This window comes from Pagrus pagrus, assembly GCF_965226575.1.
Source record: "Pagrus pagrus genome assembly, chromosome: 20".
Lineage (NCBI taxonomy): Eukaryota > Metazoa > Chordata > Actinopteri > Spariformes > Sparidae > Pagrus > Pagrus pagrus.
In genome coordinates, this window is record NC_140207.1 from 14,884,273 (window position 1) to 14,903,567 (window position 19,295).

A 19,295-nucleotide genomic window follows, 5' to 3' on the forward strand; every position below is an offset into this window, starting at 1 on the left:
GGCCCTCACCTTTAAAGCCAGAGGAAACGGCAAACCTGAGGAAAACTGATGAATTACACGGACTTGCCGAAATCACTGAAAACACACTGTTTCACATCAGGCCAGGCAGCATGAAGGTCCAGAGTCAGAGCATTCAGTCCCTGTTTTTGACCAACACAGGTCTAGAAGTGAGAGACATGTTTTAATGTTTGAATGTAGGTGGAAGTGGAATATCTAACTGAAAGACATTGAACTGAGCTCAGTCTCCAAAGAAACTTTGGATATATGCCCTGGAGAGAAAGTCTACAAATCTGCTGATCTCACATGATCTCCTCAGTCACTTAATGAAAAACACACATCCCAACCAAGTATGATTGTTTTTTTGAATCATTTTGAGGGGCAAATTTGATCTCAATGAATCTTAAGTGAATGGTGTGTGTCTCTAAGTGTAGTTTGGATGAATAACTTTAATGGACATAGTGGCTAACACCATGATGTTACAAAAGTTCATAATGTTTGACTTAACTAAAAATGGCTTAATGATTAATCCACTAAGGCATTTTAATAAATTATTTCTTCTTCATTTGATACATTTTCTTATATCAGGATTGCCTCTGCTTTTAAAAATAACTTTTACCCCGTTTTCCAAGAACAAAATTTATATCTTTATCGGTTTATCTAACATTGTGTTATGTAGAGCAACCAGTCATCTCTTTTTTTCTCAATGTTTGTCTTCATGTCTGAAAAAATGTCTAAATACACTGGGCCTGAATTAAGAAGACCTCTCTTTATGTAGAGCTTGCAAAACACATAAAGGTATGAAATTGCATTTTGCTGCTTTGCAGATCAAATTACTTGTCTTTGTTAAGACTTATGCAAACTTGACTCATAATTTGTCAATAAATTCACATTTTATTTGCTCTCTGAATCTACAGTTATGCTTTACTGACTGCAGAGTTTATTAAGGATTTTAAGTCACTGCAGTATGGCAGCATGTCATAATTTCAGCTGCAGTATGGCCTCATTTCTGCCAGTAAACCATGTTAATATTTAACTTAAGAGGCCATCCTGTCTCATGTTGTTTATCTCCTGCTCCCTATCTTTTTATGAATTTCGTCTGTGTCTATGTGTTTGAGCTTGAGCAAAGAATAGTTGACTGCAGACAGAGACAGGAAACCCCAATACAAAAACAAGGGGATTTAGTTTAAAAAGAAAGAGCAACCCTGTGAGAGGAAGTGTGATTCTTGAGTGTATTTGTGAAGCATGTTTACTATGGACAGATACACATGAAGAAATTTGATGTGCTCACAAACACCCGACCAAACGCATAATCCCCTCTAGGCTTGTGCTCGATGGAGTGATAATAACAATTTGTGGCTGCCCCCTATAGTTCAGAGGCACACATCACAGTGCTGCAGTATGGACTCATCAATGCCAGTAAACCAAGTTAATATTTAACTGAACAAGCCATCCTCTGCTTCACATGCTCCCTGTCTATTTGTGCATTTCTTCTGTGTCTGTGTGTTTGAGGTTGACAAGGCAGATTGGGAATAGTAGACCGCAGTCAGAGACAGAGGGGACAGAAACGCCAATACAAAAAGACGAGAAGAGTTTAGAAAATAAGACCACAGGAACCTCAGTAATCCTACAGGAGAAGAAAACCAATTCTTGTATTGAGTGTAGTAGTGTCAGTGCTAGGATGGCTGGAGTATGGCGTTTCATGTTGGCAGTGGTGGCGTTGATGTGCGTGTGTCTGTGGGGTTCAACTGAGGCTGTGGGGGGGGCTGTAAGTCGACCCCGACCCCAAAGACGACCGCATAAGAAGACCAAAGTTGACCCTATTGATGTGACCCCATCAGGACAGAACATTGACATACAGCGGGTAAGAAACCAGAGGAAGAGGCACAGTTACAGATCATATACAGCAGTGTATCTCTGCTTGTTATGTCTGCATTAGGTCTACAATTGTGATTTTATTAGTAATCATTTAGTAGTTTTTCATTTCATCCTGTGTTTTTGACTGCTGCCTTTAAAACAAGTTACAGAACTAGACAGGCAGAGAGTCCAGACTGTATGTGGCTTGGAATGAAGTGACCATTTTTAATTTCCATCTTCCCCACATATTATTCAATTAAGATTCCTGACAAATTCAGAAAAAACAATACAGATTCCTGAAAAAGCCACGCAGAAAAGTGAGAAAGTCTCACTTTGATGAATTAGAGAAAGGTCTGTTTCCAGGCAGAGGATTGCAGCCGCAGCCTGAGAGCACCACAGTGTGCCGTTATCTGACCTTTGCACACTGACAGTTCGATTTTGTTTCTGACTTGTTTGTTAGAATACTGCTAATATTGCCTTAAGAAGAACTAACTGGTAGTGGACTTTTTCTGTGTACACTTGCCATGTATTGAATAGTCTCCTTATCTAACAGGATACCAAAACAGCTGAGATTTAAATGCTACCTCAGCAAACTTTTATCCAAGGTTCTTGACATATTTTCCCTTAATCATAGAAACATTTGAATGTAAGTCTGCTCGGCTATTGATTAATGTGGGGGCTGGCAGTGTGGACATGCTTGTGTAATTGTGTCAATATGGTGTTTTAGGCAATAAGGTTTTTTTTCCAGAGAAATAATATTTGATGAATAGAGCAGGACATTTGAAACAGATGTGTCCTCTTCATTAGGAGAATGGGGGAAGTTTCAGATGTTTCCCAAAATATTCAATTAGGGTTCATTGTGTCCTGGTACAAGGTAGAAAGGATTTACGGGATCTGGATCACATGATAACTTCCTGTTCTGAGAATGCCTCACAGATTATTTTCCATTTGGAGATATCAGGTCAGAGTCGTAGGAGATATGTGAACATCTTTGTTATTTTTCCTCTCTGCCTGATCCTGCTTGTATGTGTTACAGATGACAGGAGTGTGGTACCTCCTAAACACTGCCTCTAAATGCTCCTACCTGATAAATCATGGAACCAGTGTTGAGCCTACAGTCATGAACCTCACACGTTCCCCTGACTCTGACCAAATACTGTCTGTTAGCACTAAAACGCGACAGTAAGTACCACCGTCTACGTGTGTTGCTTGATGTATCAGCAGAGGGGGCATATACACCACGCTGACCTCATGCTCCGACCACATGTGTTTGATTATTTGTGTATCCTCAAAAACAGGAAGAAGGAGGTAGAACAGTTAAATCCATCTGCTTTCCCTCTTCATTTTAAAAACTTTTAGGTCACTCTGACCTGGCTTTTGCAAACACAAAGGGATACACAATTTAAAAAGAAAAGGGCTGTGTTGTTTTTGTGGGACATTCCGTTATATATTTGTTATGATTTGAGGGATATAAATCCTGCTAGGTCGAGCAGGGAAGCAGTTTCTTGGGTTGTTTTTCTCATAAGATATTAGAAAGCTGAGGCCTGAGGCATGTGGTTAGATAATGAAACAGTATACAAAATGTATCTGACAATTCCTCTAGCAAACTGTTAACACACGCAGGTGTTTTGAACAAGCCAAATCTACTCCACACTTTTAGATGATCAGTTTGTAAATTCACAATCACAAAGTCTGTTTTCACTGAATATTTGATGTCTCACCTGACACACACTCTTCTCGCCGCAGTAATCACCAGTGTTGGGAGATATTACAGGTCTACCATTTATCAACCTCAAGCCGACTCACACTCAAAGGTCAGTGGCTCTCTTTTATTAACTTCCTATAGTTCAATGCAGCATCTTTTTGTTGAACCATGCTCCCTGTTGTCTCCACCAGGAGCTCGCCCTGTGCTGAACACTGAGATAGTGATCGGGGAGACAGACTACGACTCCTATGCCATCATGTACTACCAAAAACTGGGGAAGATCACCATGAAACTCTATAGTAGGTTCCTGATCAATGTGACTCTTTGTTTTGGTATTTTAGATTATTAAAAAGCCAGGTGGTGATTCATATAGTAAAGTTTTACTCTAAATTGAGATTGCACCATGCATTTATAATATCATAATGTTGGTTTTTGTGCTCTGTGTGCAGGCAGGACTGTCGACGATCTCTCAGAGCCAATGTTGAGCAAGTTTGAGCAGCTGGCTGCAAAGCAAAATTTGGGACTGGCGTTCCTTTTCGCCTTCCCCCCCTACAGTACGTCCATATTCACCTGAAAAATAAAATTAAACTATGTTAGCAACAGCAATATTAAATGTAAACTGGCATAATAAACCACAAAAATCTAGCTTGAATAGATCTCCAGTATTCAGCATATTTGTAAAGGTAGGTGCCTTCTTAACTGTTTGTTATTTTTTCCTCCTTCTAGGCCACTGTGGTGCTGTGGACCGGGACCATGTGATCAGTAAGTAGTGAAATAACAGCTCGCCACAGTCCTTTGATAGAAAGAAAAATATATACAACTAACATAAAAAATAGACACGCCAACATGTGTGAAATACCATTTTCAAGGAAGAAGAGGGCTTTTCTGGAAATCAAATGATTTTCAGTCCTTTAGCTGTCAGTGTAGCATGCAGGCTTAACGTACAGTATATTGGGTATTTTCATAGACCATTGCACACTGCAGCATATTCTGAATCTCGTCTGTGCTCTGTAGTGCTCTAGACTTATTTCATACATTTCATCCCTCTCGGTGTAACAGCCAGAGCGTTCACTGGTTCAATGCATTACATGTCGATCATCATTTCACCTTCACAGCTGCGGTTCAGCTGCGTGCCAGTGGTTGAATGCACTCATCGATTTTTGCCACATAATGAAATATGTTATCTCTTCTGTTACTCATTATTACTATCATGTGTGCAATTATATTTAATTATAATGTGGCGACACTGTGTATAAGCGGAAGACACGTTTCTGCAGTAATGCCATTGAGAGAGAGATTATAGTATTATATTGCCTTTGTCTTCCTTTTCAAAACCTTGCGCCTACATTACCCACCATGCAACTTAGCCACTGAGTGACATCACTGAAGGCAGTTTATCAGATCATAAGCTGCTTCCTCTGGAGCCATAAAAAGGTGTTATACTACTTTTTTTCACATATGCAGTAGTACTCCGCAAGGCCTGTAAAAACACCTTTATAATGTGTAAAATTGGTGGACTTACCCTTTAAGTCACAGTTTCCCTTTAGATAATCTTGCAGTTTTAACATTTAAACATGTTCCATTCAAATATATAAGTAGTGCATTCAATGTGAGCTTATAAGAGAAGGATTCTTGGTGAGGAATCCAATAAAAAATGTCAGCAATAACAATTTTTGCAAAAGCACAGGAAACATGGCTTTAGTGGAGAGAGGGAAAGAGAGAGTTAGAGACTGGCGGAGAGCAGATCTCTGAGGAATCCAATGACCTGCTGCCGTGACCTTCCCCAACAGTTTTCACGTTTGCCCCTCAGGCTGCACATGTGTTGAATTTGACTTGTGTAACGATCAGTTATTCAAACTTTGTCAACAGCACGTTATTCAACCTCCACCGTCCAATTAAAACAGGAGCACAGCTTCTATGTATGTTATTTAACCTGTTGCTCTTTTTTATACAGACTGTGTCCCTACATGCTGAGGAGGCAGAGCCGCGCAGAAGACAGACTCGGCCTCGCAGTGTTCGGCACTTCTCACGCAAATATCTGAATGTTGTATCATTTGTCGGATATTCACGTTACATTTGTGAAACTGTAAACTTTAAATGTTACCAGTTACAGATCAATAAAACAAAATGGAGCACAATCAACTTACTGTCAAATGTGTTCAGGTTAAAAAATAAATAAATAAATTCCACAATGGGCCTTATCTGCTGCCAGCTGATTCTGTGGTGAGTTTTATTATTATGTAAACTCCATCCCTCTTTTTTTATCCTGAGATTTAACATTCACAGTGTGTCTGTATGCATTCATGCTTTGGGGTGTGTGTGTGAGGACACAAAGAGGGGGGTGGGGGTGGTGTTGGAGTTAATGCAGCCCAGATGTGAAGCCCAAAAAAGGGGGTTGACAGAGTTTAGTTACAAAACTAGGTTACCGAATGCACTTCTCTAACACTCAGGCCTCTAGCTCCTCCCAGCACCTCTGTGCGTTTGTCTATGTGTTTGTTACATAACCAGCTGGTTGCAAGTCGGTGCCTGTCAAAAGGAGACAAAAGGAGCTCTGATGAGTCCGTCAATACGTTTTCTCAATGTAAACTGCACAGAGGGTAGGTAGGGGGTATTATTTACCACATAAAGCAGAGATTTGTGCAACATTTGAGGTCAAACAAGACGATACAGCTCATCAAACGTCTCTTCTCAATGTGTTGTTACAAAACTGAAAAAGAGTGAAAGGAATCTGTTAAATTCCCAGTGTCTCATAAAGTTTAATGAAACTATTCACACTAGAAATGAGAACAATCCAGCCATTGTGTGCAACACTGGCAGAGCTTTTTATGAGTAATGGTAAACTATCCAGAAAGTTCTAATTTGTATCTTATTTCTAGCCTAATTTATTGGCTCCGAGAGTTGATTTGAGCTCTTTTTTAAGGATGCTAAAACTCAGCAAAAGTGCCTCAAATCACTTCTTCCTTATCATGTATGTGGTGTGTGTTTTTTGGAGTTTTCACGTGCAAATGTTTAAGAAAGTTGCGCTCTTACCAAACAGCTGTTTTAACAGTCCAGGCATGCGAGAGCATTTGTGAAGGAGGCGGGAGAGGGGGAGAGGTGTTAAAAAGGACCCTATTATGTATCCACTCTGCCTTTTCTTCTCTCCTCACCTCCCCCTCCTCCATCCACACGTGCCAGTTGTGTAACGGCACTGATTTGCATGCCGGTGGGAGAAGGCCAAAGAGTTTTTGTAATGCACAAGCGAGCGGTAGGAGGGAAGGAGGGAGGAGGAGACAGGAGAAGGAGGAGGATGGGGAGCAGGACTCTGCAGGATATAAGAAGCCTCCGCTGGCCTCTTCCTCCTCACCTCGTCCTGATACTTCACTTCACTGCAGGAGAAGCCCCAGATCACGGAAAAGCCATGAGGAACACACTGCTGAGCATGCTGGCCACCCTGATGTGCACCCTGGCTGCCTGCGTCGATGTTACGCCTATGAGAGACTTCGACCTGGAAAAGGTAAGAGAGAAGCCTTACACTGCAAGAAATTTGGAAAATCACAGGGAAAAGAGCACTGGAAAGTTCTTAGTATTGAACTCAGTGGTTGATGCATGTGCTGCAGATTAGATAACCTCTCACCCTTTGTTTCCGATTGTCTGTCTTTCTTTCAGGCGGCAGGAAAGTGGTACATGGTCGGCTTTGCCACTAACGCTCAGTGGTTTGTGAACCACAAGGCAGGGATGAAGATAGGCACTGCCATGTTGGTGCCAACTGCTGGAGGAGACCTTGACCTCTCTTATGCCAACCTGAAGTGAGTGACTAACTAATATGTTCTTCAAAGTGCCAAAAAAGTCCAAATATCCTGAAGATTCTCATGTAGAAAAATAATGATGAGTAACACAGACCTGGTTCTTTGTAGTGCTGATGGTACCTGCTGGAGAATGACCCATCTTGCAAAGAAAACCGAGACTCCAGGACGCTTCACCTTCCGTAGCCAGGGTGAGTAGAGCACAAACACAAGCATTAACAAATAAGAGAAATGCAAATGCAAAAATTCAACAGCCTGACTTTTGTATTTCTGCTTTCCTCAGTTTGGAACAATGAGAACGACATGCGCATTGTTGATATTGTGTACAATGACTATGCCCTGGTCCACACAATCAAGACAAAGGACGGAGTGTCTGAGGTCCTCAACAAGCTTTACAGTAAGTCTGCCATCGGTCACACCACAGCAGCTGGTGTTGTGTGTCTCTGTGGGGAGGCAGTGTGTGTTGAATTGGTGGATTCAGGATTAGGTTAAATCATCCCATTCTGTGTTTGCAGGTCGCACCACTGAGGCCAATGCCATCATGCAGCAGAAGTTCCTGCAGTTCTCACTGGAGACCGGCATCCTTGCCGACAACATTGTCATGCTGCCTCAGAATGGTATGTCATAAATATTGTTATCCATGCATTTGAACTGTTACTGTAAACAGTTCAGACCCGTGCTCACTGACCTCTCCATTTGTGTTATTACAGCTGAGTGTCCTGAGGTCTGAGGTGTCCCCTGCTATTCCTGATCTCCTGCTCTCTGAGCTCGCAGGCTTTCATCTCAGAAGAGTCTTGTGCACCCCCCCCCCCCCCACCCCTCTTGCCGTGGTGTCTGTCTGCCGCATCACAAAGTTGCACCTGAGACAATTAAACTCAAGCATTTTTGCTCCAATCCCTGCTGCCTACCAAAGACCAACCCTGATCCCAATTCAGACCTCATTCTCTCCAGCTCACGCATTAACTGTGTGTCATCAGAGCGGAACAGCAAAGGGCTGATCGTAAGACAAAGGGAAGGAATGGAGGAGACTGTGAAAGTTGTCAGTTTACTTGTTTGTTTTTATTACAAGCGTGACTTTTTTAACTGCTGATTTTCTTTTGTAGTGTTTTATCTTTTGTTGAAATAAGCCAATAAAATAATAAATACACGTTTAATGCTGTGTGAGTCCTTCTTGGCAGAGAAGCAGCAGTTTTTCAAACTGCTTAATACTGTAAATTACGCCACATACTGTCTCCTGTTGGTAATTAACAGACATTAAGAAAAAAAAAAAAACAGATCCCCAGAAATACTAAAGCACATTACCATAGTGTATAGTGTTTGTCAGGAAGTTTAAGGGTTTGTCACAAGTGAGGATACAAAACACATAGGGCTGTCAAAAGTCTAAAAATATCTTGGTTTTACTATTGAAATGGAAAAAATAAGTGTCAGCTTAATAGGTTTGGTCTTCTAATGGAAGTGTAGCAACTTTAGGCAGCAATCTGTTGACAAGTTTTCCCCATAAGCTAACATTGTGTAAGAAGTGTCTGTAAAACGGTGGATAAATCTTTTGAGTGTCACAACCTCCATGAAATGGAGGGCTCTGTTGGAGGCTGACAGAGTGACTTGGCGTGTCTTAACTGCTCCTGGAGCCCCACTCAGAATCAAGGCATTTTTTAAATTTCCAGACTAGTTGCACCTCAGCCAAAACCTAGGGGTTTAGTTACTCTTTAAAAAGAATAAGACTATTAAGAATGTTTGGAGTAAAAGAGACGATAAAAAGATAACATTCGCGAGTGTTACAAGATGTGCAATGCTAATGCTAAAAGAGTAGCCTAGGAGCAGGCCAGGTCAGAAATAAAGGCACACACACACACACACACACACACACACACACACACACACAGACTGTTGAGCACTGAGCAGTGGTCAAGGCTTTAAATCTCATTATAAATATGTTTTGAGCACTGTTCATGATTATTGGACTGAAAACATTGATGTGACTGACACATCCTAATTAAGTCAGTTAGCATATTGAACCTCCCAGAGCACAAAGCTAATTCTCATTGTTTGCTCTGCTTGTACAGCCTCATAAGTACACTTTGTGTAGACATTGTTTTTTTAAAAGATGTTTACTATTATACATACTAATTTCATAGTCTTAAGTTTTTTGTTTTTTTTTAAATCGTAGAATGATTAACAAGTTTTATCGTTCTTCTCATATCTATTTTGTTAGTACCTGTTGATGTGGTGTAATCCATCCTGTTGAATACACTTACCCTCACAGTAGGGACAAATACAGTGAATGCTGTTTTTTCCACGTCTGTAAGAAGTTACACCATCTGACCACAAGGGGGCAGTCTATCACCTGTCTCTGACAGGCCTTCACATTTTATTGAACTGGCCATCATAAGCTAATGACAATAACATCCTGTGACAAAGCCTGCAAACACCAAATGAGTATAACTTTTAAATGTGTGAAAAATGAGCTGCTTCCAAAATCCTCGTAAGGGCAAGAGATAGCTGGATCGATACAATAGATATAATGTAGATAGAATTACAAAAAAATATTGTAATTTCTCTCAGAATGTGATATATTGAGTGAGGACTGACATAAGGTTCAGACAGAAAATCACCAGTTAGACAATTTGTGTAGTTGTTTTCATTCCCTCTTCACATTTTTCAACTTTCGTCTACTAGATTTCAGGCCTGCAAACTCAACAGGTATGAAAATGAGTTAGGCCAGCCTTCGCTTTGTCACCCACCGCTGTCAGTGTGGTGCCGCATTTGCAGGGCCGAACAAAGTGAACAGATTCATTACAAACGTGAGGTTGAGCAGGGGCCTTTCTTAAGTTCAGTCTGTCAGCTGAGGCAGAGTGAGGGCCACCGCCAATGAATCTAGAGGGTACCATATTTTTCAAAAAGATGATGTGTTTGCAGCTTTGTGATTTATTGGTAACACTTAACCATAACCATCATTAATAAATGATAAGTTTATAGTTCATTTAACTTAAGTTAAGAGTTATTTCACTATAGAAAAAAAGAATGAAATGCTTTATTAACCATTTATTAAGCAATTGTAAAGGTTTATAAAAGATTTAATGCAACTTTATATTGGCCCTCCAAATAATGTTTATAGATATAATTATTAATCATTTACAATGTGTCTTAAATTATAAACACAAGTTGCAACATAACAATAAACAGTGAAATAATGGTTAACTAAAGTTTAATTAACTATATATTTACCATTTATTAATGGTGGCTATTACAGTAGTAATTGTTTTTGACTCATCCTGCAAAAGAAATAATTTACTGCATCTGCACTTCTTAATTATCTTTTTATTTTATGTCAGTTTCATTTAATTAAAGGGCTGTGACATGTACTGTAGCTGTATGTCATGAGTCAAATTGAAAGGCATGTTATGATTATTACTATACACAGTATAAAACTCCAGATGTCCCATGAATGTCTTTAATATCTTGATTGATAAGTGTTAAAGAGTTGCACAGAAAAACACTGAGATCAAAGATCAAACACTCTTTATTGAACTCAACAGAACTGAAAGAAAAACATATGGGTTATGGTTTTGTCTGTTGGAGCTGATAATCCATTACCATCATCGTTCTGCTCTAACCACATGTCAAGAATGTGTGTGCGTGTTTATGTATAGTCCGAGTAATATAATTATTTAAAAAAGAAAGGAAAGTCACTCGTTTGCCTTCATGGATGTGATGTGTGGACTGAAAAAGTCTTCTTTGAGGCCGCAGAAGAAGGCAGGCTGAGTTCACCAGCTGTCCTAATGTCTTCGATGAAGTGATCTACAGTTAGCACTCAACCACGAGGTGACGAGGATGTACAAAATCATTCATGAAACAGGGTGACATGGCAGCAGTTTCACCAGACAGACACATGATAAAGCAAATTCACAACAAAATAACAAAGTTGGCAGCTGGTTTCCACTGGAACACACCGTTCTGTAAATGCTACGGCAAGGTAAACGTACCCAACAATGACAGGAAAAATAACATGGTTAGAAAATACACATTGTACATCTTTTGAATGTATGTAGGACAACAGTGGCACTGTAAGAGTGAAGCTCAATTCAGTGTTGACAAAGCAGCAGCCTCCTCATCCTGAACACGTTGCTCTTGTAATTGAACAAACAACCTTGACTCATGCTCTATCCGACATGCATGTTTGCGTGTGTATGTGCATCACAGAGCGTAGGTGTAAACGGCTTTTGTACCGTATAGGGCGCAGCTCTCCTGCACGTCAGTGTAGCTGATCCTTCTGCATAACAATGCACAGAGCTTTGTTTAAAAAAGTCTGACTTTTTTTTGGATTTAAGAGAACTTTGCTGGATTTTTTTAACCCGACCCATTGGTAAGTGAAAACAGCACCACTTAAATCAAGAAGAACACAAACACCTGAAAACTCTAATTAATGAGAATTAACGCAGCAGCAGTCACGTTATTGTAGTGAGTTTGTGTTAAGTAGTCGGGGCCAAGGTGACATCATGGCTCGACACCTTGAAGGCACACAATGGATAAGTAAGCCAATTATCATCTTAACTCACAGATCTTGAACAAATATTAGGTGTTAATGATTGTATTTGTTTAATGCTGCTAACCAACTTAATACATAGAGTTTAGCGCATCAAAACAGCTAATCAAGTGTCAGGAAAGTAGTTGGATCTCATCTGTTTCACTTTCCTAACTGTCTTTTCTGGCAATCTGTCTGTGCAACAAAACAAATCCTATTCATCTGACCTACACATATACGCGCAGGTGCATGCATGCAGTGTAAAGCCACTGCCCAACGTCGGTCCAAGTTGTAAAAATGTCAACTGAAAATCTAAAGTTCAACGCAAATATCTGAACTCATTGGTAAATGACGTAAGACTCAAGTGTTTGGCAAAGAAAGAAACCGACTACTCAAGTCTGAATGAGTAAAGGCTCCCAGTTTCACCCATTCCAGATGAAAAGAAAGCTGCCGTTCTGAGCTGAACCAACAATGGAGTGTCATGATTTCCCATCATGCTCTGAGAAACCCCTCTCTGCCCTTCCTCAGAAAGGAATGTCCCATACAATCGAATGTCATAAGATTTAAACATAAAAACTATATTTCATACATATATAATGTAATGGACAGACATATGATATCATTGTAATATAGATCTGACATTTTTCATTAGTGTTTACTGTATGTATCGGACTCTGGATAAATCTTTAAAAAGAAAAAAAAAAAACACAAAATATTGTATTTACAAAGTGATTTTTTTGGCATCCACATTCACCTCTATATTACCACAGGATACTGTTGGTGGCATGTCGATATGTCGAGCGTTGACAGGCTGGTGCAACCGCAGCCTGATAAATGAGGGAAAATAAAGGGTTTGGCATGTTGATTTGATCATTTTTGATATAAGATTTTTGTTAAAAAATAAAATCAAAATGCAACAGAGACTGGCAATAAATCTGTGCTATCACACGACCCAGTAAGTATAATTATTTGTCATATACAGTATTCAAAGAACTCCTGAAAACTCCCAAGCACAATACAAAGAAGGACAAGCCGGTTAGTATATACATGTACAGTGTCTTACAGCTGTGCTCCGCTGCATAACTGTCCCTCTTCTCTTTCTAATACTCTGGATATATAAAAAAAAACAAAAAACAAACAAACAAACAAAAAGATTTATGTACACGTCTTTCCCACGTCCCTGCCCTCCCTGGGAGATTATTGTCCTATTGAATGGCCTTTCCTTCATTTCTCGCGTGATTCGTCATTGAATTAAACCGCCTCCATCTCTGTGGCAACTGGTGGTCTGACGAATCACTTCCTCTCTAAAAGTCCCATAATTGGCTGTTAGATGAACCACTCCTTCTTTGATTCGTCGATGGTTTCTGGGTTGTCCGTGCCGATGATGGCCGTGTCCGCGGATTCGCCGGCGGACTCCCCGCTGCCCTTGGCTTCGTTGGTGTGGTAGGTGCCTTTGTGACGGAACATGTAGCGGATCAGGAACACCAGAGTACATAAGATGGTGAAGATCACCACTGCGATGATACCTGCAGAGGACACAGACATCATGTTATTGGGTACTTTTAATCACATCTACTACTTTTCAACTAACCAACTCTGGAGCAAGGTTTCAGTGTAAACATTTAGTCGATTTAGTTAATAGTTCATTGACAGAAAATACATCTGATCAATCATTTGAGGCATTTTATAAAGAAAACTGCTCAACAGCCCCTTGTTCCAGTCTCTCAAATGGAAGAATCTATTGAATGTCTTTGGTAAATTATAATGAGCATTTTCACTGCTGCTTTCACAGTTGTAGCCCCATTGTCGTCAACACGCCCTCATACCTAAACGACGGGATAGGTCGATTGCTGATGACTCCCAAAACAACGTATGTTATCTTTGGAGAGGAGGCCTCCCAGCGACAGACATAGCGGACCTTCTTTGTCACATGATTATTGTGTGTTTGGTTGGATTTAAGGCACCCAACTACTTGGTTAGGTCTCGGAAAAGATCATGGTTTGGGTTAAAATAAGCATGTTTGTCACAATAAGTAATGTTATGACTTAAGTTAAAGGTTTACTTTAATCACAATCACTTTTGACCCACTGTAGTGTGTGGCTGTGTCTGTATCTGGATGTTGGCTGATTTTAGTGGTATCAGAGTTGTCCTTTATTGGAAATTGATAAAAATTTGGGGGTAACCGTGTTAAGGTTTTAAGTCCTAAATTGGTGGCATTTCACAAGAGAGTCTCTCACAATGACTGATTGATGATTCTTTTAACAATCTATGTTAAAAGACATTTATTTTTCTACGGTATGACATTATAGAGAAACAGCAAAAGTGACAAAATGTCTAATACTTTTTTATATTTAAACAGCTCAGGACCACAAACATCTTAAATTACTTTTCAGCACAACCCAATCAGTGGTTTGTGCTGATGTTACTTTTGAGCATGTAATATGAATTCACCACTCGACACCTCAAATCGATACTTACCTCCAATGATGGCCGAGTCTCTGTTGACCCCATCAGGTATCACTCTCTCCTCATTGAAAGGGTATTCTGCATTTGAGTACAGCAAGAAGGAAGAAACGTTCAAACCAAATATTTACACATAAATAGACTAAAAGAAAGTGTTTTATATTCATACTAGTAAAATAACTAACTTGAATAGCTACACTAGAGCAATTTGTGCACATGAAAAGGCCAAACCAATGGGTTTCAAGGTCAGGAAAATACAGACAGTCACAGTACTGCTTGCGGCAACACAAAAATAAAAGTCAAAAAGTCACATGGATTAATTGTAGGCATTACTCGTGCTGAATTATAACTAGAAAGTTTTGTTTTTTCAACATTGAAGCAAAAACAGAACACACTTCATCATCAGCAATCATCTAATAACATGAGAACAAAGATATTGCTGTTATCTCCAATAACAGTTTTTTACATTTGTCCTTACAGAAACACAAGTGTAAAAGCATAGATAGAGCTGCAGACACGCATCATCAAACGTTACAGCACGCAACAACCTGCAAACACGAGTACACTCCCACAAACGGCTTAACCCTGGAATGAGCTGTCAGCTATTTCTGCTGCTGACTGCATCGTTCTCCAAAGAGCATGAGTAAGATGGCGAAGAGGAGGCTGAGGAGGGAAAAGGGGGAGAAAATGGAAGGTGATAGTGGAGAAGAGAGAGCAATCAGACTAATTATAGGATGTCAGCAGCTTGGGCGTGCTTGGATAAAATGCCAAGAATTCATCATCAAAAGATGAGAGACGAGGACAGAGAGAGCAGAGAGGAGAGGACCAGTAAAGTAAAAACTTAAAGTTCAATCAATGAGATGACGATGATCATCGAGGGAGGACTGGATGAATTACAGATCAGATCTATCTATAGAAAATGTAAAGCAGAGTTAATATTAATCCTTCCTGTGATAGGATGGGGGGAAGCTGACCGGGAGTTCGGACCTGGAGTCCAGGTCAATGTATGTGATCGATCTCTGATAGCGCTCGGAGGATAACGTTCCCAAAGGCACTGTTGGCACCAAGCCTGAGGAAAAACGGCTGCATACACACTCTGAAATACTACACACTAGTGTAGTATCTGAGCATGTAAGTGTATTTACCATGTAAGCCTACATGTCCAAGATAGAGGGAGAGTATGTAGGTATGAAAGGGATCGATTACCGAGGTTGTATGTGCACGTGCTTCTTTATGTCACCATTCTCAAGACAGAAGTACATTTCGTTTGATAATGCCAGGTGTGTTGTTAAAGTCACTACTCGTTACTTAATTACTTCTTAAGGTTATTCGGGTTAATCCTCACCTGTGTTGTCCAGACGCCAGGGATCTGTTGCAGCAGACATTGGTGGGATCGTGAGAGGTGATGCCCCACAGTTGGACTCCACCAGTTTGCCCTGGAAAGACACCGGCAAGGCGGCTTCGGGTTGTCTGTCCGGCTGAGCGGCAGTCGGCGTAGCCTGGGCCTGAGCAGCGGTTCTCAGTGCGGACTTGAGGGGGGCGACTCCGTTGAACTGTACCCGCGAGAGACAGCCGACGAAGCCTGGGGTGTTGTAGCGCTCGATGAGGACCGGGTCTATGTGTCCAGTTTCTGCACAGAGACACAGAATTTTAGAGAAAGCTGGGCATCACCGGAGTGTTTAAGTTGATATTGGGAGCGAGGAGAAGCAAGCACTGACCACAGCAGCTTTTGAAGAGAAAGCGTCAGCACTAACTATCCAAAAACACCCCAAAAATACCATGTACACTCTCCATGAACACATACTCACAAACTGAGCTTCTTAGACACAAATATTGCTGATGTACGGATGCAGTAAACCATTAACTCTGCAAGTCCAAAACACTCAAACAGAATGTGAATCCGGACAAATGAGGAGGGAAGAGAGACAAGGAGGAGACAGGAGGAGGAGGAGGAGGAGAAGGAGGAGGAGGGAGAGAGCACAGGAGGAACATACACTGACCTCTCATGTCAAATTAGAGGATGAATAATGAATTAAAAATCCCTCCGCCCCCTACTGTCGTCCCCGTTGTCTTGGTTCCTATTCCCTTAGTAACATAAAATGTGGATTTTTTTAGTATCTTTCTAAAGCAAAACAAGATGTTTGTTTAATATTTGACAACTGAAACATGTTGTTGATGCTGTGTCCACACAAGGTTTGTTTAATTTCTCTCTGTCCGCCCTGTGCAAATATCTTGGTAATGTTTGGACTGCTCAAACCCAGATGGATGCTCCTATGTTCTCAACAGTCATTTTATCCTGGGTGTAACCTATTGTTCCAATACCATTATGAAGTGGTGGAAATAGAAAAAGAGCTGTGTTTGTTAGACTATGAAATGTGCCTTCATTTTCCTCGGATGTTTACGACACATTTTGCTTTTAGGTTTGCCGCCTGAGTTTGACTAAAAGTGTGGACTTTAATGAGCTTATATAGGCTGTTTCTACGTTACACACAGCATATTTTCCAGAGTTGGCAACTATTGATTTTCACTGACTCTTGATTGTTCTCTCTGAGCTGATTTGGCCCAGGGGCATTCATTAAAAACTACCTAAAGTGTTAACACAATCATTCAGTGTATCGAAACATTACTTGTCTGATGTGAGCTCACATTAACGGTCACATCAATCATCCAAAATGCTGCTTGTTGCTGCTTTGAAACATTCAAATGCTTTCTTACATCTTTGAATAAACACAGTTAAAAGATGATTCTTGTTGGCTGTTTACACAAACCACACACACGCAAATGCTGAGTAGATAAGAGACAGGACGGAGATGATAAAAACCCCTCCTACAGTTGCTAAAGACATAAACGCTGCTAAAAAAACAAACATCCTCAGACACGCTCCACTCCAGCACAAACCTGGACTGATTTCAAAACAGTCTTCCAACACTTTCTGCAGGGCTGCAAAATATCTTCTTCCTTCACATGAACTCTGGCTGTGTGTATGTGTGTGTGTGTGTGTGTGTGTGTGTGTGTGTGCAGACAGGGCTGGGTTTTAATTTTTACATGCATGGCTGCTCTGCTGCCTCCCAACTGCGCCACACCCAGACGGAACTGCTGTTTGGATGATCCTGCAGCAAAATATGAACAAGGGATGACTAACGAGAGTACTGCTCTGTGTGTGTGTGTGTGTGTGTGTGTGTGTGTGTGTGCGTGTGTGTGTGTGTGTGTGTGTGTGTGTGCATGTGTGTGTGTGTTTATTTAATGAATCATGTTATCTTAGATGATGGGGTTCTGAGCATCTGGACATGGCTTATAATGTAATTCTCTCGCTTCATTTCATTTTGATGGGTCCAATACAAGTGTGTGTCTGTGTGTGTGTGTCTGTGTGTTTGTGCGCTATTGATTGTGACTCCAGGAATAGAGCTCAGCAGTATCTGAGTCTTCTACGTATTCATCATCTGACCAGACCTCCCTCAGACACTCGCGTTGTGTGTAGACAGTGTATGTGAATGTGTGTGTTTGTTTCATACATCACTGGGTTCAGGACGCTGCTCATGCGTGTGTGTGTGTGTGTGTGTGTGTGCTTGAACTGAACTGTGGCTCAGCTTCACCAGTCTGATGAGGCACTGGTCAGGCTCTTTTTCACACGAATCTGCAATCAGACACTTCGCACCTTGAAAGCGGTGTGGATGTGTGAGTGTGTATGAATTTGCATATGCGGGGGCGTGTGCAGGATAGGTGGAGAGACACACGAACACACAGTAGGGAAAGAAAGTGCTTCAAAGCTTTACAGTAAGGACAGTGAGCAGAATACTGATAACAACAGTCTTGTGAATGCAGAACATGAATATGAATACGAGTCCTTGCTCCCCTGTATGCCTCAGCATGTGTTGATCACTGCAGAGGCCTGTTTGTGAATACTAATAGGCCCTGTGTTGGGAGCAGAACTGGCTGCTTTGCATACAATGCTGCTGAGGAGAAAATAACCAACAAGCCTCCCTTGTTTCTGATTGTTTGGGGCCAGTGATTTCACGAGGGATTGTTCCTTAAAAGGCAGCTTGTTTTACAGTTAGAATAACACAATGTTACACATAAACATCACACATTTAATAGCCTCTGAGGGCTGGGTTGTTGCTGTTAAGAGGCCGTAATGGGTTTAATGGCATCATGTCCAATAAGAGAAACACAGAGGTGGACACATTTACAAAAGAACCCTGCACTGTCTAGTGGAATCCAATACATTAGCCCTGCAAAAAAAACTACCTTTGTGAAGTTGTATTTGTTTGGACAGGTGTTGATTCAGCTCTATGAAAGGAAGTAATGTGAATAGATCAGAATATGGCTGCCTGATATGGTAACAAAAATCATTTTGATATTATTTTGATTGTTTTTTACGTCACAATTTTCATTCTCACTGAAAAAACAAAACAACGCTAGCTGCACAGCTAACTAGCTAACTGTGGCTACAATAAGCAGCAGTTAGCGATTACTTTGGTGATATGCTGCCCCCTAGTTTGGAGTATGAATTTGAGCGCTGGCAAGTTCTTACATATTGCACCTTTGAAATATAACTTAACCACAAAAATGGGCCTATAAAATTACTATATAGTTGAATCAATACACCTTTAATGCAGTCTCAATAAATGTATAACCACTTTCCTTGTCTTGCTATCAGATGAATAAATGTAATACCTTTTAAGAATATTTTTCACCCCCAGCACTTAACACCATGCAAAGTAAAAAAGTGAATATTAACAAGCAATATCAGCTTGTCCAAACCAGTCACCACTCACTGATCTTAAGCCTTTATATCCCTTATTTTGCTTGCCCTGAGGGCTTCTAAAGAGGCTTTCCAGACTGATCAATACAACAGCTCTACACACACTCATCATGATTAGAAAAGAGCTAATCCATTTTGCTTGAGATGGCAATAATGAAATGTAAGATGACATATGACAGCTAGGCCTAACAATCATGTTGTACC

General features: G+C 40.7%; 4 protein-coding genes across 4 annotated transcripts in view; 3 read left to right on the forward strand and 1 right to left on the reverse strand.

Annotated features, from left to right (window-relative positions):
- Positions 1–899, forward strand: part of msrb2 (methionine sulfoxide reductase B2) — a 3,401-nt gene extending 2,502 nt beyond the window's left edge. Inside the window, exon 5 of the mRNA XM_084340914.1 lies at positions 1–899. This exon is cut by the window's left edge and continues 74 nt beyond it. Within this exon, the coding sequence (XP_084197040.1) occupies positions 1–49 (49 nt within the window). The 3' untranslated portion in view covers positions 50–899.
- A 92-nt stretch (positions 900–991) lies between these two features.
- On the forward strand, positions 992–5,723 carry c8g (complement component 8, gamma polypeptide). The gene is made up of 7 exons (XM_084340913.1): positions 992–1,861; positions 2,891–3,036; positions 3,601–3,668; positions 3,751–3,858; positions 4,009–4,113; positions 4,286–4,321; positions 5,514–5,723. Exons 1-7 carry the CDS (start codon positions 1,463–1,465, stop codon positions 5,531–5,533), a joined length of 882 nt encoding a protein of 293 aa, XP_084197039.1. The 5' UTR covers positions 992–1,462; the 3' UTR covers positions 5,534–5,723.
- A 1,020-nt stretch (positions 5,724–6,743) lies between these two features.
- LOC311249409 (lipocalin-like) lies at positions 6,744–8,498 on the forward strand. Its single transcript, XM_084340424.1, has 6 exons — positions 6,744–7,055; positions 7,208–7,347; positions 7,456–7,535; positions 7,628–7,741; positions 7,860–7,961; positions 8,055–8,498. Exons 1-6 carry the CDS (start codon positions 6,759–6,761, stop codon positions 8,072–8,074), a joined length of 753 nt encoding a protein of 250 aa, XP_084196550.1. The 5' UTR covers positions 6,744–6,758; the 3' UTR covers positions 8,075–8,498.
- Positions 8,499–10,846: 2,348 nt separating this feature from the next.
- cntnap2a (contactin associated protein 2a) overlaps positions 10,847–19,295 on the reverse strand; it is a 316,263-nt gene continuing 307,814 nt past the window's right edge. The window contains exons 24-26 of the mRNA XM_084340352.1: positions 15,675–15,959; positions 14,345–14,410; positions 10,847–13,392 (exon numbers count right to left, since the gene is read on the reverse strand). Coding sequence (XP_084196478.1) covers positions 13,193–13,392; positions 14,345–14,410; positions 15,675–15,959 — 551 coding nt within the window. The 3' untranslated portion in view covers positions 10,847–13,192. The remainder of the gene's footprint in view (positions 13,393–14,344; positions 14,411–15,674; positions 15,960–19,295) is intronic.